Raw genomic sequence first — 24,957 nt, 5'->3', positions numbered from 1 at the left:
ATGTGCCTGTTGTATTCTCGAGAAAGATTTTTTTTGTCATTCATTACCTAATGTAGTGCAACTGCATAATTGCCATTCTGCACTGGGTCCTTCTCACATTGTTGACTCTTTGCCATGGGCATGATTTAGATGTCAAGTCACCTCAAGATTTACAGAAACCAATTTAGAGGAAAAACCCATCAAAATGGATTACCAATATGTCATACTTAAAGCAAAATAAGAAAAGTATGGACAAAATTGATTAATTTTATTTCTTCACTCTGTATGTTATTACAAGCGAGTGTCTTGGCTGCCCCAAGTCAATGTATCAAAATCATGAGTTAACAATGTATACAGTCAACTCCCTTTATTGCAGACACCCTCGGGACCACGAGTTAGTGTCCTTAATAGCAAGAATCTCTAACAGCAGGATTTATTTCAATCAAATGTCTGTAATTTATTATTTCCAGGGATTTAGCTGTCTGTATTATCAGGGTGTCCGCAATTAAGACGAGAGAGAGTTGACTGTACTATGCAGATAAAATAAATCATTATTAATGTTGATGGACTGGCACTTCAGCTATACAAACAGCCCCTTCTCGTAGCAGGCTTTCTTACTAGGTAATATATGTTTCAGTTCCGCATTCAAAATTCTACTGACATGCACATGAATGTATGAACTTAAACCGCAAAATAAATAACAATAAAGTTGTCAAGTTGAAATTCAGATATCACGTAATTTCTGGAAAAATCCCAAAACATTTATATTAATTTGGCAATTCTGAAAAAAAAAAAAAACATCTGGTCAGGACAACCTTACTTCCTCAGTAGGAATGAAATTAATGGTTCATTTTGAATACTTTAATTTGTCCCATGACTGCCTGCTCAAACCTCAATAATCTGCTAGTTTCAATACTGCACTTATGAGTTCCTAAAGTAGATGCTACCTTTTCTGCCTTTAGAAATGCCACCTGCTTCTTTTAATGGCGTAAGGTAGGGGATTTAAAAATGCATTATTACGGGGATCAGAGGAAATTGACACAGGGAAGAGCTCTTTACTGAGGAAATATGGAGACCATGATTGTCATGCATTTTCCGGTGCTTGGCGCCGGTTTACATGTATTTGCTTTGAGTTGGTTGCGTCTCTTGCGATTGGTCAGAGTACAGTTATTACTTTCATTTCAATTGGTAATTTGATAATTTAGTAATTTTTGACACTCTATAGCTGGCATATTTCAATCTGTACAAGAATTTGAATGTGTTAATGTCCTCATTTGGTTTGATAATGTCAAATACATAATACATCCATAAATGACCAAATTAACTGATTTAAAGTAGATATGCTTGCCAATTTACCCTTAAAATTTAACGTCATGCATTATTTTTCTTTTGGAATTGCTTCAAAAATATATTAAATAGATGACAGGGTTTCCTTTAGAATGAAATAATTGACTATTTTGTTATAATGAACGAAAGTAAGAAATGCTGGAAAGTTGAACTTTGCACCCTGGGACATGGCTTAGAGAGTCATTCCACCTGGATCACACAAGATTACATAGAGTGTACTAGTGGCCAGATAGCCACTCTAGATTAGCCAAAATTAGAGGCTAAAAGCTAGCCTACAATAGTATCTTATTATCTGCTTTGATTGTACCTATTTTTGTTATGCTTTCTCCTGCAGTTGAAAATAACAGTCTAAGTTGATTAAAAGGTATAACTTTTGTTACAGATTCAGACTAGCCAGTTTCAAACCTATGTCTTACTGTTTAAATGTACTTCAAAGTTTATATTAAAAATTTCTGGAAAACTGTAATTTGGCTTTGAACTTGTAAACAAGTCTAGGTGAAAAACTGGATAATCTAGATCTTGTGAGCTACCTGGGACCATAACCGTCCCAAAAGAGAGGTACAACTGTTCTTCAGTCACACATATAACAGTCTTCCTTCGGCAAGCCAGCTGAATTTGCATGCCACTAAATTACTAGATGATATTATTCTCTTGTAAACTGTGACAAGTCCATCAGCTGTAAAAAGTTTCCATCATTTTGCACTGTAACAATTTCCGGCAATCATTTTCCACCATTTCTCTTCTTGCCTACAACAGTCACACTTTAGAAGATCTTCAGGTGTAAATTACAACTACTTTCACCCAAGTTGAGAGTTCCTTTAGCCTTGCCTGGTTAGATTTAGCGATTGACGGTAAGTTGCAGCAGGCCAAAGAGATCTCAGCTGATTTAATTTTTTTTATAAACTGGAGTTGGGGTCATCCCTGTATTTGTTCATGAAATCTTCATGGAAAGCTTTGAAGCGTTCAAACATAGGTTTCAGGGCTTCAATTGGAGGCAAAATTGTCAACCTGAAAGTAAATGAAAATTACAACAAATAAGTACCTTGATACAAATATAGGTTGGGGGAAGGGGTAGGGGCCCAGTTCCCTTTATTCTTGGTTGCCTCCCACCCGAGAACTAATTTACCCAATGTTTTTGTCTCTTTTCTTCCAACTCCTTTCATCTCACAATGAGATCTTTTTATTGGCTCCTGCCTACTTTTCCCCATGGTCCTCACCCAGTTATTCAGGAGTCCTTCTCCCTAGCGCCCTTCTGGTATTGAATTCTCCAAAAACGTCTTGGATCAACCTGTGATTCATGTGTCCGATTAATAATAACCAATCAATAAACCTGGATTACATGCATGTAGTATCTGGGCTTTATTTTATGGCTAGTGCACTGCAAGAATAGAATATAGAATCTCAAAGTCTAACTGGTAAATATTAAACACTTATTGTAAAATCACACCTTAAATTTTAATGTGTGATTGCATACCTATGTTTCTGATCGGCAAGTGAGCTTAGGGTCGCTTGATATGCAGTTGGTTAGTTTATGATAGGAACAGCTCTTGCCTTTACTTTTCCAAGAAATTACAACATTTTGTTGTGAATAGTCACTGGCAGTAACAGGTGCAAACTACTGAATTCTGTGATGAGACAATTAAAAATGTTTCAAGAGATCTAAACAGATTGAAGTTTTAACATCAGCTATTACCTAAAGTGGAATGTTCCATCTCTCTGTCCAAACCCATTGCCTGGCACCACACACAATCCTGTCTTCTCCAGTAACTCTAGTGCGTAGAAACTGTCAGGGTGCATACCTTTGGCCTTAAGATAAAATGAGACGCATTGTGAAGGTGATGCTTCCAAATACATCATTTGTCAGGATGGGAAGTAAAATTCTCATTTCACCTTTCATGATTGAACAATAAAATGCTTGGGTATTTGATTATCGCCAAGATTGCTGATGTCTTGCCAATCTTGATTTGATTTGATACTTAACTGTTCCGATCAAGATTTGGTTGCAGATCAGTATGCTACCACAGTGCCACCTGTGTAAAGAGGCGTGATGGGGCAACGATTTTAAGGTTGTGGCGGCCAAAAACGTGGTGAGATCTACAGTGTGATTTTATATTGTGGCTAGATTTTGGTAAGATCAGACAAACATTTTCACACCCTGGGTTGTGGCCAGAAGCAAAAATTAATAATATCATTTGTAAGGGAAGAATCATGGCCAACTAGTTGAACTGTCAACTGTTAAATGTACTGCTCAAGTACTGACTGGTTGGTAATGAACGCACATTCAGGGTAGTCTTTTTGCAAGACCACTTAAGTGGTAGTTTTCTCACTTTAGACAAACTATTCTTAAAGAGCTTTCATACCTTGGCCTCGTCTTGTGCTTTTTTAGGAATAAGCACTTGAGGAAAGGCATACATGGCTCCCGTCACCTCATTACACTTGAATCCCTCCATTGAGTTAAACATCTCTGCAACAAGTTTAGCTCGTTCCTTGAAAGACTGAAGAACTGCTGTCTTCTCCTGGAAATGACAAATTTTAATATTTAACATTTTGAGCTTGGGGATTGAAAAGAGGCTGATCTGATGCACATCACATCACAGATGAAGGAAAACAGATTTAAGGACACTTAAATACATTATTAGTCTGAAAACCATAAATTAAAGCTCTTTAAACCTCCTTTCTCTGTTCAGCACCCCCTCTCTTTAAGTCCACTTTCGTGTCTCAATTAGATTGCTGGTACAAGCATTAGATAAACCATGAAAGGCCTACTAATACACTACATTTTTTTGTTCCATTTTAGGTAGCAAATTAAATATATATAACAAATTTTCAAGCTATTTTTGCAAGGAGGCTGTTAATGCCACTTAGAAAACCGGGCCTCAAGGAGCAATTCCCACCAGTGACACTGTACTGAAGTTAGATACTACTTACTTTGAGAAATGTTTCGTAGGACTCATCTCCAGGCTGAGGAGGAGCGACAAGACAATCCATCATGGCCTGTATAAACAAAATATTAACAAAGATAAATATAATTATACATGTATTAATTATGAACAAAAAAATGTGTCCACTTTAAGAAGCCAGCTAAAAGAACTGCCACCTTTAGATCATGTTCTATTAGTTCCGCTGGGGGAATTGGGTGTTAAAGCAAGGCACCTAGTTTGTACAATAAAAAAAATTGGCAGTCTTTAATTCTCACAGCTGATCCCATACAGTAGTATATTCACATTTGCTTAGTCCTTACAAGATGAATTATTAAAATCTCCCAACAGGACTGATAGAACATGACCTAAAGCTGGCAAAGAGAAACTTGATGCTCACCTGACCAGTGATACAGGAGCAAAGTTTTGCTGACATCATCTTTTTCAACTGGTGCCTGACCTCATCATCTAGCCCTACAATCTCCATGTACCCCCCTCTGAAGCCACACCTAAAATAACAAAACAGGGCTGGGAATGAGGGCTGACTGATGATTTTCCCCAGCTGTTTACGAGAGGGAGCCCAGGGACCTGTTTCTCGAAAGTCCTGGTAACTTACCGGGCCTGATAAGTATATTTTTGAACGTTTTTTCGCCGATTACACAGTGATTAGAGACATGGTACTTGGGCAGTGATTTCATAGAATTATGAGATTTTAAAATTTAGTATTCAAAGCTAACAAAAATTGACTTCTATGAAGAAACATTTATCACCAAAGACACTTACAAAAAAAAAGTTACTTAATATATTTTAATACTTCTTCTCAGTTCTCTAAGAGCAATTTGATGTTAGAAAAAGAAATCTCTGTGACACTGTCTCTTTAAAAATGAGTGACAAGGCAAGCTTTCAACAATACAGGCAAAAGTCGATTACCATTGTTGTTACTCTTGTGTCATTATACTCACTCTCCAAGAAATCCTTTTGATGTTGAATGAAATGAGATCAGTTCAAAGCCATCATAGTCTGGCCCCAAATCCTTCATGACCTTCTTGAATGAGTGAAATTTCATCCCTTCTCCGTAAACGTTTGCTTGGTATACCTCAAATAGAAATAAACAATTCAAAGTTAAGTTAAACTAAAAATGGGCTGACAACAGTAAAGTCGCCAAGACAAAATTAAGTTAATTATCTTCTTGGTATATCTACCTCATCTGCCAGAAGAACGAGCTTCTCTTCCTTGCAAAACTTAATGATGTCCCGGATGTTTTCATAAGGGAGAACTTGACCTACCAGATGGAAAAAAATTTAACAGTTGAAGTCACGGTGAGCTAAGTGAGTTTGAATTTGAAGTGCTGACAATGAAAACAAAAATTTTAAGTTAAGCGCACTTCAGCAAGATGACGTGCTAAGAAATATTGCCCACTGATGAGGCTCAAGTATCAACAAGATCTGAGACATGGCTCTCTCAAATAAGAACAACAGCTCACTGTACTTGTAATGCATCAGTCAATTCCAACAGTGCCCATCCCCCCCCCGGGCTGACCCCCGGGAATTAGGATTTTTTGAAAATAAACTGGCAAATGCCCCACCGCCGGGACAAAACAGTTGTTCAAATGCCCCGGGCTGGTGGCTCAAACATGTCAAAAATGCTTTATTTTCTTCGTTTCTCGTTTTACTTTCAGTAAAATCTAAGCTAATTCAGACGAAATTAAGTCCTAGCTGGGTCTTGTTTCCCGTAGTTAGTGCAAGAATAGGTCATTCTACAGCTCTAGCATCCCATTTTATGTCCAGTCTAGACGCATTCAATACGAAACTTACTGTATTTGCTGATGAATTTGTCATTAGGAAAGCGACAATGTTGTAGGGTGAAAAAAGTGAGATGGTCAAATGCCCCGGGGTAATTGGGTAGAACGCTAATGCCCGACCCCCAGGATGGACAGTGTGGGAAAATGCCCCACCACTGCCCGGGGAGGGGGGGGGGGGGGATGGGCACAGCTGGAATTGACTGATGCATAACAACAAAGACTAAGAGACAAAAATTAATAATAATCTAATAAACAGGGTAATAAAACTAAAAATACCAGTATTTTGGAAAGCAATAATGATGACAGTACATCAGACCTTTTCAGAAAATGATTCAGTTGGTGAGAATGTAGCTAGATTAATTTACTGAAGTCTTCCGTATTTACGAAGGATAAAATTCTGGCTGATTTTTTTCCACTTAATCAAGCTTGAAAGGAATGTGTGTGAAGTAATGATCACATGAAACATTTAATATGACGAAACATACAACTGTACATGTACTGCTAGCCTTTTCTGGACTAAAAATCATGTAGTACAAAATTCATTCTGTGTCTTCACACCTGTTGGATTGCCAGGATTTATGACGCACAAAGCACGTGGAACACAGTGCGGTCTAGCTTCATTCAGAGATCTTTTAAGCTCATTAATGTCCAGCCTCCAGCCATTGGCTTCATCTAGGTAATAATTGATCTGCATAAAAAAAATGCCATTAGTATTATAAATAATAATAATAATAATAATAATAATAATAATAATAATAATAATAATAATAATAATAATAATGGTTTATTAACAGATCCACTGGGTGGCTCTTCCCTGTTAAATTACAATAATTACAATTACAAAATAAATCAAATTATATTAAATTAAGTTATTTACAAATTATAAAGCAGAAACAGGATTGACGGAAAGCAATTACAGTAAAAAACTAACTAATGGCTTTGTACTCTGTTTCTTAAAAAATTCCTTGAGAGTCTTTAAAAGGTTCTGTAATCTTTACAGTTTCTAATAGATTCTGGTAGATTGTTAATAAATCAGCAAACAAGATAAACCTTGGAAATTTTACATTGTGGAGTCATTGACTTTATCTGTCAACGGCCAGTTGTCTACTTTAGCTGTAATATCAAATTAAATTTATGTTGATGGATAAGAGGGTTGGTTTGTAAAGAAACAGTTGTGTTGCATTGGTGGGGAGTGGAAATGAATATTTGCTCTTATCAACTGAGTTGATAACTTAAAGGTAATTTGGCCGCCATAAAGAGATTCCAGAGCTGGCGCTCTGATCGTTAACCCCTTGTCAGAGCGTGATGAAGGGCTCATGCTCAATACAACAGCTCTTGAATCTCTTTACGGTATCCAAATTACCTTAAGTTTATCAATGGAGTTGATAACACCAAATATAAAGTTATGCTGTCCCTGTTATTCCAATAAAAAAGATTTATAACAACTTTAATTTAGTTCAGTGTGGAGGGTATTTTTTGAGTTAGGGTATGACACTATGCTAACTTAACAATGAAATTTATAAATTAATCCATTTTGCAAAAAACAAAAAAAAAAAAAAAAAAACCAACAACAACAAAAAACAGTACTCTAATAAAAGAATACAGGAGCACACAGAAAATAGTATTAGCTACTTTTGGCAGAACTGTCCTCAGCATGTCATTACGAATAGTGCATATGCTGCAGCTTTGAAAATGATGGTGTCTGTCTTCTTCTGCTAATTAACTGTGGTACAATCCTTCATCAATACATTACAGACATACATGGCTATTTTGTTGACTGTCTCCTTCATAGTTATTAGTTACCTGGTATGAGTTCATTTCAGATAGTGTAGCTGAGTACAAGGGGTATTGTGGTATTGGAATCATGATACCAGCTCTGCCACTTCCAGTGTTAACACTTGTCTGGAGTAGTTTCAATATTGCCTTGGGGGAAAGAATAAATAATAATTATAAATGATCATCTATTATTTTAATCTGACTAATAAAACACCTTCTTTAATTAGTAATTAAAAGGATATAAGGGGAAGAGGTCCTCAGGTTTAAAATTGCATACAAGAGGAATGGATTAAGCTGGGTGAGGATAGGGACACACGGCTTGTTCTTAATCAGACCCGAGCAGTTTCAGAACATGCTAATGAAACCAGACACTATCTGCTCTGGAATAAGGTTGAGTTTATCGGCTTCAACACATACATGTACTGAAACACCCACAGGGTTAAAGAGGCTATTCACATTAGACTAATTTTCAACAGGGATAATGGCATTGAAATTCCAGAAGCACGGTTGCCTATGATCAAACAACACAGCTGATTTGTACCACAGCACACCCAAGGGAACAGTACATACAGTAGACTAACCAATGCCAATCAAACTCCTCCAATCAATATAAAACAAAACAAGGATCGAAATGGCAATCACCTGACAAAGACCAGCAGTATAGCAGCCGAAACGTGACACAATAAACAATCAATTTTGAGTTATCATGACCATCTTAGCGTCATTCAAAACGTCGTACTACTGCTGTGCCGAACTAAATTCAAGAATTAAATTCAACTGAAACATTGTAGTAGCACAATGTTTGAAACTATTTACACTGGCAGGCTAAATTAAAGTGCCCCTAACCCTTCAATTTGTTTTCTTTTGGTAGATTTCCATATCTTTCAAGAACTCATTTTTCGAAAAATTTTTTGAGAAATATTGAATCCTTTTTTTTTTTTACGAGCGCTAGAAGTGAAGGCAGTCTTGTCGATATTTTCACCTATCATTCGCATTAGTCCCCCACTCGGCCAAATACGGAGCGTGACGTAAGAAAAGGACATCGTGCAAAAATATCCGAAGATTCGCGGTAATGCTTCAATAATTGAAGCATTTTTCAACCATTTTCTCTGTTTACAATTATTGTAAACAGAGAAAATGGTTGAAAAATGTGTGTTTTTTGGATGCAGCAACTCTCGAAATGTAGAGAAAGGAATCAGCATGCATAAGATTCCTTCTGAATCCTTCTGGTGTCCTTTTCTTATGTCACAGCTAAGAAAGTGTCAAATATAGGACGCTTCTCATTGGCTCGTTCCTAATGAGCCCACGAGACAAAAATTTGTCCAGCGGGGCTTAAAGGGCGCAAAAATTTAAAAATGTCAGTAACTTTTAGCGCTCGTAAAATACAAAGGATTCAATTTTTTTAAAAAAAAATTTCGAAAATGAGTTCTTCACAGATATGGAAATCTACCAAAAGAAAACAAATTGAAGGGTTAGGGGCACTTTAAGTTCGGCACAACTATTTAGCACGGCAGTAGCATGGCAGGCCATGTCGTGCCAGATGGCAGTAGCGGGACTTGGTTTCAAACAGTGTGCTATTGCCGTGCTGAACTAAATTCATACATTATTATTTTTAAATGTATTTTGGGTTAATTTTGTCGTTTTCTATATTTTATATATTTTAGAATTTGGTGCGACTGAATTAAATTTGACGTTTGAAACCACTGCTGTGTCACAGAGTGCACTGCCACTGTTCGGCACGGCAGTAGCAGGACGTTTGGAACAGGCCTAAGCTATCTCCAGGGAAAAAGGTTTCTTGATAAGGTTAATGTACCTTCACCCTGTGTAAACTATCAAGGAGAGAAATAACCTAAGAACCTTGAAAGAAGAGGAGAATTTATTTCACCATTTTTGAAGGTGCATGAAGTGAACCTTAAACAGACTGTTAGCCAGAGCTCGCTTGTCTGCCCTTAAATTTTACTAAAACATTGGTATGAAAGTGAGGTGCACATGCTGATCTTGTTTGACCCTGTTCAATTAACAAGTCTCATCGATGGACTGTGCTTTGAAGTTTGCGCCAGAACATGATCTGACAACAGCTTGAGGTTTATGAAAATTGAAGGTGGAAGCTACACGTATCTCAGAAATAGCTTCCACCTTCCAATGAATCATATGTTGATTGCATTGTCTACCATAACCCACACATTGACCACCATTAGGTTGACTTGACAGCACTGCATTTTAACTATAAAATAGAACAACACAGATGTAATACATCAAGATTGCGCTTTACCCTGATGCCCTCACTTGCTCCACTAGTAAGATAAATGGTGCTGGGATCTGCATCATAACCATCGCGATCCCTGATGTATTTGGCCACATTAATCCGAATGCCTTCCAGACCTTGTGAATCTGAGTATGCACCTTTATGTACGAAAAGAAAAAAAAAGTTTTTAGTCACTGACAGGTAATAATTTATTGTGAATGACTTGGTTCTCCACAAAGGTAGGGGTCAACAAAAGTTCCACAGGCTGTCTCAACAATAAATGAACTCTTGTGGACAGGAGAGAGCAAGTGTGGGAAGATTTTTCGAGAAGACAGGGTAAAATCACCACGTACTTCATGATCTTGGCTGTCTACTCTGCTGGGGCAGCCTATTTGTCTGATTCTTTAAAAAAGATGCCAACATCAGCTGCCTACTCCAACAATAAGGCCCCCTACTTCAAAACTGTGTTACAACCATGTGTACATGTACAGCCTGGGAGACCTTGTAGGTGTGGTTTTGCAAGGGGAGGATAACAGATCAATCTCCTACAGCTGTATTTACCCAGCGGTGCATAAATTTTAGAATAACTGTTCATGTATCTCTCAGTGTTTTGATCTCCTGTTTTTAATTTCAAGACTTTTTTTATAAACATATTTTATTGTCGAAGACTCTTTTTTCAAATACCACTCCACACACAATTGTCCATCAATGTACCATGATAATATTAATACCTTACCCATGCTAAAACCCCTGGTATAATCCAGTATTTTCCTGGCTTTAGCTTTCGCATCAGCAGCAAAGTTTGAAGTTTCCAAAAGTTCTGGACACACGCACATGGCAATAACCTAAACAAATTAGCAAATTGAAAACATGTTATTCATTCAATGGACACCGACGATTTCAAGCATGCATGTAGGTAATAATCTTATTATCACTAAGGTGAGTCTACAAGGTGGTTATTACTCTCCAAGCCCTAACAGTGATCAGCATCAAATTTCTCCTTGTAATAACAATGCTTATTCAACCCCTGACTGAGGTCATGGGAATTAAGGATATGATCATTCAAGGTGAATTTTCTTGATATTATTTGTGAGACAGTTAAATACATACCAGAATTCAATTTAGTTATAATAAACAAAGCCAAATGAAAATGGTTGTTTTTGTAATAACATGCTATAATTTGGGATTGGAATTTTAAGGAAATGGGTCACTTATTGGTAAGGAAGTGCATTTTGGAATAAGCTGTAGGGGCGATTATTAACAACACGGCACTAAAGGGGAGCGCAAATTAGAAGGGGTGCTAACTGGAAGAAAGGGGAATGCACTAAATCGAATATCATTATTAATAGTAAAACCCTCTGAAAATACAAAACTATGTCAAAAATAAACGTGACCTTAAAAAAGACCTTGAAAAGTCAAAAAATACTAAGTTACAGGAACAAAAATATTATTTGTATTGTTAAGGAAAAAAGTGCATGGTTACCTGACGAGGAAAGGTAAGGGGTCTCATTCCAAGCGCATGAGAATCTCCAATGTTGGCTTTGATTACTTCCTTGTAAGGTTTACTTGCACCCTGTAAACAAGGAAAAGTCATGCGTAACATTGGACTGCTAATCACAAGACTTTTATAGTGGGCTTACTGCAAACAAGACCTAGTAGTAAATGTTGCAGCTATAACAATGTCGTAATCTTTTCATTGTCAGTTAAACAGGTGCAATTATATTTTCTCACTGATTTTGAATAATTATTTTGCGCTGAGAAAACTTCATTTCAATGTCATTCCACACAAGTACATGTACACCCTCATCAAGCCAAGGGCCAAGACAGATTGAATTGTCTGTAGCCCCTTTTCAGCTTATCTTCTCTAATTAATTCACCCTCCCCCATGGTCTTTTCTTTCCCACTGTCCAAACAAGAATTTCTCCGTAAGCACTACTACCCTTCAATTAATTGAACAAACAATGCATGTAACTGATAATGAGCACATCAACAAAACCAAGTACTTGGCATGCCACCGTAATTTTCAGGTGATGTGCACTGTTCAACAATGATTAAAATGCAGCCTTCCAACCTCACAACTGCATTAAATCTGGTCACCTTGGAGCTTTTTAATATTTCTTTGTGACTCCTACTAAATGTTCCTACATGCCACCTTTTATATTTCTCTGTCTCTTACCAGTCTTGCCTTTTTATCCGTTTGTTCTCTGCAACTGTTAAATTTCTTTGTGATAAATTCTCTCCTTTCGGCCAGTTTGGTCTCACTGATTTTCTATAATTTGAACTTGAGATCTCATTTTGTTTAGCTTGGTTTGATTGCATTATAAGTCATTCAGCCTCTACTGTTGAGACCTCTGTAGTGACACGACCTGAATCATTGTTTTAATCTATGCTCAGTTATTTGCTTACGACTGAGTGAGACTGAAATTATGTTTCAGGAATCTTTGAAGTTTGCGCTTGCAAAAATCCTTCGCACCAGAAATGGCTTCGCGTTGACAGATTTTTTGGCAAATCCAACAAAATTTTCAAGTGCAAACAGGCCCTTACTCTTTCTCAGAGATAATGGGACATGGCAAACATAGTGAGTCCAAGTCTAACCCTTTGTGATAATTTTCAAGGGCGCATTCATGTTTTGATCCAGACTAAAAAGACATAATGGACTACCTGTAGTTTAGATAGGCTGCTAAAATCTCAGTTTAATTTTTAGCCATTTCTCTGTTACTATTTAAATTTTTGTCATCTTTAGGTAATAGTTAATGTTATATCTTAGTATATGTACATGTACCTGCTCTCAGTTCTCATGTTCCAGTCGTGTTTTGAACTTTCCATACATTTGTCTGTAAAGCGAACCAGCCGTGAACTGCTACTAAAAACAGTTCGCCGGAAAAAAATACAGGGAAATGTATGGAAAGTTCAAAACACGACTGGACGCTTTCTGGCAAAGCTACATCCCTCCATTTTTTTTTCTTAAGATCCTTTCCCCAGTGCCAAAAGTTTCCAATTCATGAATTTTTCAGAAGCGATGTTTTATGAAAATTATTTGACATCGGATTTCCGTACAAACACTGTTATTTAAGGTGATTCCGCTGAAAAAGAAGGAGTATTTAAAATTGTCTAAGAGTTGGTCCAGTTCATGACTACCGGTATGTTATGAGCATTACAAAAATGCAATAAAAAATGGGGGTCACCGTGCTCGTTTTTGTGCAACCCGTGCTCGTTTTTGTGCAATAGATGACCCATGAGGTTTATATTAGGAACGCTAGTAATCAGAAAAGGAAACTCTCATTTCTAGAAAAATTAATTTCTTGCATTAAAATATCGACGCAGTTCGACAAAATTTACTTTAATCTTACACAACAAACTATTTTCATTGAACTGGAATTAAGATTATGAAAGAAATTAAAGATTTTGCTGCGTGTGCACGTAAGCAGCACTAACTAAATACGTGCTTTTTAAGGCATTAAAATAAAAATTTCTCGAAGTAGAGTATTAAACTTTTCTTTAAATCGCGATATATAGTGGTCAACCGTATGACATTTAAATTGATGCATTAAAAAATGGGGGTCACTGTGCTCGTTTAGAAGAAAAGGACCATTTATTTTCCTGCCGAGCTTAACTTCAAGGAAATCCCGTAATGTTGTGCGCGCGCTAAATGACGCGAAAAATTATGCGCAGCAAGGATGCGCAATGCAATTCGATGGAATCACCTTAAAGCCTGTTTGCCTACTCGTCAAAATGGCGTCGAAAACCGTGATAAGGCCTATTGTATTTTTCCTAGTTGCACTTAATGTCTTTAGTGTAAATATGTGGCCATTGAATAAACCTCACAAATGATATTGGCAGAAGCAATTGGCCATCACAAAAGAAAAAACAACATCGGCTCTGTTATGGCCAAGTACCCTAAACGAATAAATATATTGTAAATTAATTAGTTTCTTATTAATAGCTATGTCTTTACCAACACCTACCCTTCAGGGCAGTTATGTAAACACATTGTAATTCATCCTTATGTAACAAACGACGACGTGGTTGAACCACGTCTTCTCATTTGATAATATTTGCAGAGTTTGTTTGAAAAGCATTGGAATGTTCGCTCAAGAAAGTATCGGTTTCACATTTAATTAGTAAAGCCTTGGTGGCTCCTATAGTTACATGACTGTATAAAAATTCGTAAATGCGATTTACAGTTCGCGGTCGTTTACAACCTTCGTGCCAGTACGATGCAATACAATCTCACAGAGAAAAACCTTCGAATGCAAATAGATAAAGATCCAAAATTATTTAAATTGCATTATTGATCTCTGTTTAACCCAGTAACACAAATATATAAGAGCGTACCTTCGATAACTCTTTCTCCAATACTCCGGCGCGCTCCACGATGGCTCCTCTCACCGCGTATTCGATCTGTTTCACGAACGGGTTCATCGTTTTCCCTGTGAGAATTTTGCTGCTGGAACATTTTCCGTTTGCTAAAGAGAAGGAACGGAATTGTGAAGATGCGATCAAAGATCTTCTCCCCAACCAGACTGGGAAACGGCAGGAAGCCATCTTCGGGACGAAAGGCACAGAGATGAATTATGCATATGCAGAGGCGTGTACCTGCCGTGGCCATTGTTTAAAACGTCGGAAGTGTTCGGGCAAAAATACTGCTCGTAGAAACTTAGTTTCCCAGGTATGAGAAAATGAACGGTCACCAAAAAAATTTACAAAACTTCTCCGTCAGAAACTTTAAGTTCGTAAATGCAGGACGCGCTGCGCTTTTGGCAAAGTTCTGCAATCGACTGCATTCCGATTTGAAACCGTTAACGCTCGTTTTAACATCGGGGGGCAAAAACGATCAGATCAGTTTCACCCCATTCCCCTCGCTTTTTAGGCCAGCAAATACGAGTAACAGCCGGAGGGCCTACCAATTTTTCGCTCATATTATATATGCGTTAGCATTTTGGTCACGCTTGCGTGTTTTCATACCCACCGTGCAACAGAAAGCAGAACATTGACAGCTTCAGACGTCTGTCTGAGCTAGCTGACGGCCCAAAACATTGCGTAATAAATTTCACTCATGTATGTTACGGATTACAAAATTCAAAGCAATATATCGGGTGTACACATGAGAAAGAAAAAAAATGTAATCAATAGTGGGTGTTGCAAGATTCGAGACTTTCAAAGTGCAGCTATCAGTTCACTCAAATGAATGTTGTACTGCTAGCGCTATTAAGGGACACAAATAGTGGATCAGAGGATAAATTACGTAGTGCAAATTTACATGTAAGTGCTGAAGTGGAGCAACGAATTTCTCCCTGAGCGTAATAGTCCTAGTGAGGGAAATAGAAGGCCGCACGTGGCAAAGAAAAATATCTCCGACCTCGGCGGGAATCGAACTCACGTGCTCCGCACTAACTTTATTATTACAGAATTTTTATAATTCTCTGATCCATTATTAGTTCCGAGTAATTAAAAGTTTATAAGGTAACTTTTTATTATGCTTGATGTGAAAAAATTATGTGCGAATGTATCAGTATTTCAAAATGCCTTTGATCCATAGTTAGAATGTAAATGGCACATCCGCTTTTGCTGATCATGACTGCGCGTGGACTTTGTCTCTATCGGTCATTAATTAAATATGCAAGGTGCAATATGAAGCCGGTATACTGGGTTCTCACGAAAAACTATAAAACTTTCCTAACTGGCCATCTCAGTTAAACCGTAAAAATGTCAGTGGGAGGGTTTTAAATAAAATGATGCATCTAAATAACACAAAAATCTCTTCTAATTTAATAGTTTTGTTTTCCCTAAATTTCGCGGGAGAAATATTGATTGCATCAGCGAACCCGGCAAGCGCTTTGTCTCATGGTTTATATTTAAGCGCGACATTTTAAATCATCAGGGCAAATGCTTCTCCGTTGCGAAACATTTACGTAAAACGTTCTCCTTTATCAGGCGTCTAGTATACTAACGTTGGTTTGGTTCGAGGGCATAAAATTGTGCTATAATAATCCTTCAAAATTCAGGTAGAATTCAATGCGGTAAGCAACGTAAGAAAGGTTGTAAATTAGAGAGCGTTATGTTGGGAAAGGAATCCATAAGAAAGTCCAGCATTTTAACATCAGACCTGTATCTCGAAAACCAGAACACAAGCTAGCAAACCCAAAATACAAGCGGTTTTGAAAGTGCGCGGTATACCCTAGAGATAAAACGACGACTATGACTAAGCCAACGAAGCCATATTTGTAATCGACATCGAATTGAATACACTTACCTTGTACTCCGTTCATCATGCGTTTTGTATTCCTTCCTGAAAACTGTGTTACACACTTTGTTACTCTTGTATACTTAAAAAAACTACCAAGACTGTAATCTTAAACGTGGCTTAAGTAATGCTGATCGGTTTCTTCGCAACCGAAATAGCGTATTGTGAAACCCGAGACTTAGCCAATAACACCTCACTAATGTTTATTGCGTGACTAAATCATTCAATCTATCGTTGCTTGTCACGTTTCTGTCACGACGGCATCACATGGAGGGATTTAGGAGAATATTTTCAACTTGCCCTGCATGGGGGCTGTCCATAGCTAATTAAAAAAACATGATGGTATCGCTCGAATGAAAAAATTAAAAGGAATTCATACAATTTATGCTAGAAGACTAGTTCATGTGACTTACAGGGTACATGGGTGGGGATCGAGCTGAATTTTTAGAAGCGAGAAACGGGTGGGGCGGATGATTTCATTTGTGTTTGAATTATGTGCAACAACTGTTGACTGATATTTTAATTTTTAAGAAGCAAGCATGACTGGAGCCGTATTAATAATTTGAACTTGTACACACAGTGTAATTGAATAAATACCAGTGGCAGTCTTGAGTTTGCGACTTGTTTTGTGAGGTTGTTTTGTAACTTGAGGTGTCAGCGCCGCGATCTTCTTTGGCGGGTTTGAGGTACCTCGTGATATCTAGTACCCATCCCATATCTAGCGTTTACGAGTGACATCCTCGTGATCCCTTGTCAAGATTGCTACAAAGCAAAGAAAAATAGCTTAGTATTCCTTCTCGGTCCGGGACATCGCACATGCCCAAAATTTGACGTGAAAACTGCAAAGGACCGCGAATGATAATGCTGCTAGTTGACGTAGGATCTACAAGAGACCTAATCAGCCAAAAATAAACTGTAACACAAACTGCAAGGCTGATACTACGTGAAAGAGTTGACTTTGCGAGACAACAACGCGACAGAAACCGACAAAACATGGCTGCAACCGTGGACAGCTGTTTCGTTCTTATTGGAACTCGTCAGCACGGTGTAGCCAAATTTGAGGCTGAAAGTGAAAACTGCGGAAGGTCGCTTAATCACTTAAGTACAGGCTCATGATGTTTCAATGCACTGATTCGGCTTGCGTGTACGCAGTCAGCTGGTGGGATGTTTGGCAAACTCAAAAGTTGAGTGTACGAGCTGCAGGGGGGGAAGGGGGGGGGGGGTGGGGAAGCCTATCTAACTGGGAAGCCGTGAAATGGGGAAAACGTGATTTGAAATCTCTTTCTATTTTCGCGGCTTATGACCGGCTCATAGCAGCTCCGCCACCAAAACTTTATATTCGTGTGGGACAATACCGCCAGCTACGCGTTACGAGGGTAGTTCCTTGTGTAAGTTTTAGGAAACACAACAACAATAATAATAATAATAATAATAATAATAATAATAATAATAATAATAATAATAATAATAATAATAATAATACTACTACTACTAATAATAATAACAATAATAATAATAATAATAATACTAATAATAATAATAATAATAATAATAATACTAATAATAATAATAATAATAATAATACTACTACTACTACTAATAATAATAATAATACTAATAATAATAATAATAATAATAATAATAATAATAATAATGTTAGTAATAATATATGTATATATATTTTATTGATTTATTCACGTGCTATTTTAAGTTTCGCTTGGCTCACAGGTTACGCTACGCGCCCTGTGTTGCTTTCTGATACTGTGCATACAGATAGTTTTACTGCGCATAATAATAATAATAATAATAATAATAATAATAATAAAAATAATAATAATAATACTAATAATACTAATAATAATAATAATAATAATAATAATAATAATAATAATAATAATAATAATAATAATAATAATAATAATAATGATAATAATAATAATCAATAACATGCGCCGCGAGGCGCAAGACGTGCTCCTTCGAGCTTCGGCGTTCAGTTTGTGATAAGTTTATTTTTCTATAACAGGGGCGGGGGAGAAGACTCCTCAAATTTTCGTATCAGAATCATCCAACAAAAGTTGACGTCACATCCGGTCAAATTGGCGCCCAGCAGCTTCTCTCGGCGAAGTCGAATGATGGCGTCTGGGTCGGGCATGATTTCTTCGGATTTTTGAGCCATCAGTATCAGGAATTGTGAACTGTGGATATGAACGATGTTGTAAAGATATTGCTTCGACTTCATGAGCAAGGGTTTTCCAAAGGAGTCATTTTTTCTATTGTTTTGACGGAAAATACGAGACAGCTAAGCGTCGTGTCATGGCGAAAATTTCACACTCTCAAAACGAGTGGCGTTCAGACTTTTGGCTCTTGTGGCTTCTGATCGTTCGAAAGCTGAAATTTTAATAGCCTATCCCGTGTGCAACATAATGGAGGAGACATTGTCAGTCATAGTTTGAAGTGTTAACATCGGGAACCTAATTATCTCTCGACGTGAAGTGTTGGAAGCCTGTATCATTGAAGCTGTTCTAATTGTCTTCGTTGTAAGAGACTCGTAATCTTCCAGGTGAGTAAATGTAGTTATCTTCATTTCCAGTTCTTTTCTGCCGACGTGAGTACCTTTACATGTGGGCTTTAGAGTAACAAGTCGGTTTTGTGCTTCGTAGTTCTTTAATAAAGACGTAAGTGACGTTCAATTCATAAATAGCTATAGTAATTCTCTTATCTGAAATGCATTTCATATCATGTTGTCCTGCCAGTGCAGGCTTGAGGAGGGGCTTCAGTCAGAAAATGTATCTGCGTGGCCTGGTTCATATTGCTAGCGTGAGACAGTTGTTGAAGTTATTGATGTCAAGCCATCTTAAACAATAAAAAAAATAGCATTATTGCAAATGACATAATTTATTTCTCAAGTATTGAAAGAAACAACCCCTTCACCCTTTACCTCATCTGTACTCTCACCACTTGGGTGCTCATGGGTTAAGGCTTTTTATACATTTGCACTATAATTATGCACCTGTGACATAAAATTGTGGTAAGAACATACAGTATGCCACAAGCCACAGACAAGTGGCATGACTGATGTTCCTACCTTGTTTTGAAGTCCTCTTTGGGTTATCAAAGGACACATGGAAGGCCAAATGGACTTTGAAAACTCTTTATGGCTGACATTGTTATTTGTACATCATATAATTGTTTACCAGTCATTTCAGTTATGTTAGTTGGTACCAAATATTTAAGGGTGGGGAATTGTCTTTTTCTCTGTGTCCAAGGTTGGGGAGGAGAACATAAAGTAAAAATATATATATATATATTTGCAAATTCCTGGAGGTTATCTATCATCAGTAATTGACCCATACATTTAAAGTTCAAATAACATTGTCTCCTTTGAACCAATGAAATTCAAAGTTCATTTTGACAAGGAATATTGAGTTCTGTTCAATTCAATGAAAAATCTAAAGTTCAATAACCACGCAATCAGTTCAAAAACCACACATCAATTCAGTGACAGTGGACCAATGTAACAAAAACTATAGGTGATGTGTTTTCAATTTTCTCTCCTTCATGCTCGTCAAGGATGCAAATGAGAGGCCTGCTTGTAAATTTCACATTAGTTCAATTCAAAGAAGGCTTAAAAATTCAATCACCACACCAAAACAACAAACCCCCCCCCCCCCCCTTCCCTACCAAAAAAGGGGGGATTATATAAATGTATATATATTTATTAACCACCGGGGGGATAGCAGACCTCAAAATAAAGAACATTTACTGGTGTGGGTGTTTTTAGTTCAATGGGTCCTGCAGTTAGGGAAAGGGAAGGAAGTGGACAATTCAATTGAATTCAATTCAATTTTATTCACACTTATTACAACGAAATACAATATATTTTATAGTAAGAAAAAATGAAACGTGCAGAGCACTTAATTGAATGATTGATTTGATTTTTTTGTGCGTAGTGGTCAAAGGAGCAAGGCTTTCGTGTTGGCCACTTAACAAATCGACAGCAGTTTTCTATGGTCTATACTAGACAATTAAATGACGTCAAACAATGTTCAAAACCCAAGTGGAACCACAAGCCACAGGGGAGTGGTTTCACTGCCAAGTTTTGGACATTTTATGGCGTCATTTTATGGTCTATAAGAGTATAGACCATAGAAAACTGCTGCCAATTTGTTTTTTACAATAACATGGAAAAAGTATGAGCGGAATAGACAATTTTTTTTCGTCGAAAAAGCACACGCGTTACATCTGACGTCATTTTTATTGTCTGTACTTTTATAAACAATAGCTATGAGCCAATCAGCGCGCCGGTATTTGGACAGTTATTGTAAAATGTGTAGTTCCAGAAAATATCCATACCCCCACCACGGAGGGAATTTCACATAGGACCCCCCCACCCCCCAGGATTTTCCATTTTCGAGGAATTTTTTTAACCCCCCCACCCCTTCGGAAATTCCTTAAATACAGAATACACCCCTACCCCCCTCTGGAAAAGTTTTATTTCAAAAGAACGCCTCAAAAATCAGTTTGATGTGAACATTTCAGAAATATCAACAACTGCCTACACTAGGAGAAAATATGCGTTATCGAAGAGCGCGCGCGCCGTTCAATTTCACCGGTAGACTTTGCCAAAAAGCTCTTGATACTGAAATAATTGTTGTGTTGTATATTTACCTGTGGTCATTGACATCAAACTTAACCATTAGCTTCGCTAAAGATTTTAAATCTAAATTGTTGGAATAAAAAAGTCCGGCAATACAAAAATGTGTTTTCATTTAATTTGCATATGTCATGTTTACGTTCCTATGCAAATTTTAGGAGATCAAAAAGATTATCGCTTTAGTTCTACTCAATTGATGATTTTTCTCCTGGTAATCATTCAGTCTAGTTATTTTAGTCAATAGTTTTCCTATTGAATCGGAATAGCATGGACAAAATAAGCATTAGCAGGGCAGGGAGACAAATAGAGCTTTCAGATCGTAACTTGAAACCGCAGACGAAATGGAGCCGCAAAACGAAATTAGCATGTTCACGTTCTTATGCAAATTTTGTATGAGATCAATAACGCATTAAAAGAATGTTGAATTGGCTCTATTTTGTTGAATTTTGGCATAGAAATTAAGTTAATAGTTTTGGACTTTAAGTTGAAATACTTTGGACAAAATAAGTTTTAACACGGGTCAGTTTTGACAAACCAGCTATAATTGACCCCGGGAATTGACCTTTGCCCGCACAACATACAAAAATAACAAACAAATATTTTAATGTTTTATGTAAATTTGGGGCTTTCACTTTATAGCCATACAAAATTTTCCCTTTTAAACATTAATACAAATTCAATTGTTGCCAGTAAACAATATTTTCTACGCAAGAAAGTTTCACAAACAACAGTTTTATTATAACTGAGTCACGCAACGCAGACATAGATTTCTTGTCTCAGTTGGAGTACTTCGCCTACAAAGGCTTTTCGGAGAAGGGAAACATGTTTTTAATGTAACAAGGGTTTCTTTAAAACAATTAAACAAAGTTATGTCTTCAAGAAAGATTTACGAAGTTGCAAAGTTGGTAAGTTACAATTTTGAACATTTATGTCTGACATGAACGTGAAGTTGACCCTCGGAAACTTATCCAACCATTAATCCCCCCTCCCCTCTGGAATTTCCTGGGCCATTGACCCCCCCCACCCCGCTGGAATTTCCAATTCCCTCCGTGGTGGGGGTATGGATATTTTCTGGAACCACACAATACCTCTGTGCAATTAAATAAAATAGGGGAAAGTAGAATTTATAATACTGGTTGAAGAGCTCTGCTAATTAAATTAGGCTTGGGAGATGAAAATACAACAGCAAGGAAAAAAGTGTTTACAGCGTATATATAATTATATAGTATACATTAAATTTTTTTTAATATTATTAATGTTTGGCTATCAAGTAGAAAAAGTTTGCATTTCTTCTTAAAAACATTGTGGCGCAGACACAACTTCCATTGGAATTGTTTCCCAGGTTTGTGATGCCACTACTCTAAACCGTGCTAAACCATAATTAGTTCTAGAAAATGGTCTGTACAGGTTTTGACTAGTGGCAAATCTGGTATTATATTTATGGATATCAGAAGCTAGGGAAACAAGATGATGGAGTGCAGGGGGTGTTTTTTTTTATTGTATTGTAATTTATGCACAAGGGAACCAATTTTCAACTTAAAAATGTTCTTCTAGCTTAAGGATTTCGAATAGAGTAAAATGTTGCATTATCTCTTTTGTGTGCAAAGAAGATGCAGTGAAGGCAGTAATATGGCTTGTTTTTATCTTTTTAAATTTTGTTTGGCATGCAGTACCCCAGCTCATTGACCCGTAATTTGGATACGGATATATGAGCGTATAGTATAGTTGTTTAAGCGTATTCAGAGACATAGTATCTAAGTTTATATAAAATTCCAATTCCAAGCAAATATGTTTGCATTATATTAATAGGGTTTATAAGTTACATTACCATAGTTTAGAATTTTCCTCACCTACATGAAATTTTTAGGGATGTAATGTTTTTAATTTTTCGTTTTAATTATTTTACTTTAGAGATCTAAACAAAAACTCAAAAAGAAAGAGATCAGCAAACCCCCCTGAGACGGCAAGAAAGGAAACAGACAGCAAAAGGAAGAATGCGACAAGACCGGGAGTAACTGCAATGGCCACTTAGCTACAGTGTGTATGATTTATTATGATTTATTGTGTCAAAGTCTAATAAATGTCTGCTGACAATAATTTTCACATTGGTGTACAGCATCATGTTTGATTACATTGACGTATTCCTATGATCCAAAATTTGGTCAGCCAAGCTGTCAAGCTGACCAGCCATATGCCTTAGCTGGGCAGCCACCCACTGGGCCTCCTTTGCTGTTTTATTTTTTTGTAATTTGTTTGCTTTACTTTTTAACTGACTCTTCTTGTTTCTTGACTCCTCTCTCAAGTGCCACAATCCCTGTTTCCTTTTTTACGAGCTCCTCCTTGTCTTCTGCTAACTGTGTGGCCATCGCAGTTTCTTCCAGTCTTGTTGCTTTCCTCCGTTTACTGTCTGTTTCCTTTCTAGCTGTTTTAGGGGGATTTGCCAGTCTCTTTCCTTTTGAGTTTTTGTTTAAATCTCTTAAAATAAAATAATTAAAAAGAAAAATTAAAAACATTAAATCCCTAAAAATTTCATGTAGGTAAGGAAAATTCTAAACTATGGTAATATAACTTATAAACCCTATTAATATAATGCAAACATATTTGTCCACTTCCTTCCCTTTCCCTACCTGCAAGACCCATTGAACTAAAAACACCCACACCAGTAAATTTTCTTAATTTTGAGGTCTGCTATCACCCAGGTGGTTAACAAATATATACATTTATATAATCCTCCCTTTTTTGGCAGGGGGGGGGGGGGGGAGGGGTGGGAAGTTTGCTGTTTTGGTGTGGTGATTGAATTTTTAAGCCTTCTTTGAATTGAACTAATATGAAATTTACAAGCAGGCCTCTCATTTGCATCCTTGACAAGCATGAAGAAGAGAAAGTTGAAAACACATCACCTATAGTTTTTCTTACATAGGTCTACTGTCACTGAACTGATATGCGTTTTTTGAACTATTGCTATGGTTATTTGACTTGTTGATTTTCAATGAACCATAGGACTTCTAGATTTTTACAAATTTACTAACCGACCACTAATCTGCATCATTGACAAGAAGGAAGTGGAACTATGTCCAAGAAAAAGCTACATTATTGGGCAGCTGTTGCCAAATATGATTACAAAGACAAACAATGGATAAGGGGCAATAGATTTTTAAATGCATGTAAGCCTGTTACCATTATTTGTAATACATGGATACTTATTAGTTTCACTTGTACTTTCTGCCTGCTCTAAATATGGACCATGCTCCCGTAAAACCCTCTCCCCTCCCCTCTCTTCTTATCTGTCCCATTGAAATAAAAAACCTTTCACCTATAGTTATTCTTACAATAGAGGTCAACTCTCACTGAATTGATGTGTGGTTTTTGAACTGACTGTGGTTAGTGAACTTTTGATTTTTCATTGAATTGAACAGAACTCAATATTCCTTGTCAAAATGAACTTTGAATTTCATTGGTTCAAAGGAGACAATGTTATTTGAACTTTAAATGTATGGGTCAATTACTGATGATAGATAACCTCCAGGAATTTGCAAATATATATATATATATTTTTTTTACTTTATGTTCTCCTCCCCAACCTTGGACACAGAGAAAAAGACAATTCCCCACCCTTAAATATTTGGTACCAACTAACATAACTGAAATGACTGGTAAATAATTATATGATGTACAAATAACAATGTCAGCCATAAAGAGTTTTCAAAGTCCATTTGGCCTTCCATGTGTCCTTTGATAACCCAAAGAGGACTTCAAAACAAGGTAGGAACATCAGTCATGCCACTTGTCTGTAGCTTGTGGCATACTGTATGTTTTTACCACAATTTTATGTCACAGGTGCATAATTATAGTGCAAATGTATAAAAAGCCTTAACCCATGAGCACCCAAGTGGTGAGAGTGCAGATGGGGTAAAGGGTGAAGGGGTTTTTTCTTTCAATACTTGAAAAATAATGTCATTCGCAGTAATGCTATTTATTTATTGTTTAAGATGG

General features: G+C 36.9%; 1 protein-coding gene across 3 annotated transcripts; it reads right to left on the bottom strand.

The window, feature by feature from the left end:
• Window positions 1-226: 226 nt before the first annotated feature.
• LOC146480610 (alanine aminotransferase 2-like) lies at window positions 227-16,487 on the bottom strand. 3 transcript variants are annotated; one of them, XM_085109788.1, is made up of 14 exons: window positions 16,320-16,487; window positions 14,402-14,532; window positions 11,550-11,639; window positions 10,803-10,911; window positions 10,094-10,224; window positions 7,849-7,968; window positions 6,604-6,733; window positions 5,447-5,526; window positions 5,207-5,340; window positions 4,645-4,753; window positions 4,255-4,320; window positions 3,687-3,842; window positions 3,020-3,132; window positions 227-2,334 (listed from the first exon to the last, which is right to left on the bottom strand). In XM_085109788.1, exons 1-14 carry the CDS (start codon window positions 16,336-16,338, stop codon window positions 2,223-2,225), a joined length of 1,500 nt encoding a protein of 499 aa, XP_084965914.1. In that variant the 5' UTR covers window positions 16,339-16,487; the 3' UTR covers window positions 227-2,222. The 3 variants fall into 3 exon arrangements, with proteins under 3 accessions (XP_084965914.1, XP_084965915.1, XP_084965913.1); XM_085109789.1 differs by lacking the exon at window positions 16,320-16,487 and adding an exon at window positions 14,663-14,839; XM_085109787.1 differs by lacking the exon at window positions 16,320-16,487 and having other exon boundaries at window positions 14,402-14,643.
• Window positions 16,488-24,957: the final 8,470 nt, after the last annotated feature.

Source organism: Pavona decussata, unplaced genomic scaffold (genome assembly GCF_977016875.1).
Source record: "Pavona decussata unplaced genomic scaffold, jaPavDecu1.1 SCAFFOLD_53, whole genome shotgun sequence".
Taxonomy (NCBI): domain Eukaryota; kingdom Metazoa; phylum Cnidaria; class Anthozoa; order Scleractinia; family Agariciidae; genus Pavona; species Pavona decussata.
The sequence above is the reverse complement of the archived record's forward strand: the minus strand, read 5'-3'. Positions and strand labels throughout refer to the sequence as shown.

Bases quoted from the DNA above. Each gene is read 5' to 3' on its own strand.
- LOC146480610 (XM_085109787.1), bottom strand. From the start codon at position 14,611: ATGGCTTCCTGCCGTTTCCCAGTCTGGTTGGGGAGAAGATCTTTGATC. The intron at 5,527-6,603 runs GTGTGAAGACAC...TCCATCTGGTAG, and splicing joins AAATCCTGGCAATCCAACAG to GTCAAGTTCTCCCTTATGAA. The intron at 5,341-5,446 runs GTAGATATACCA...TTTCTATTTGAG, and splicing joins TCGTTCTTCTGGCAGATGAG to GTATACCAAGCAAACGTTTA.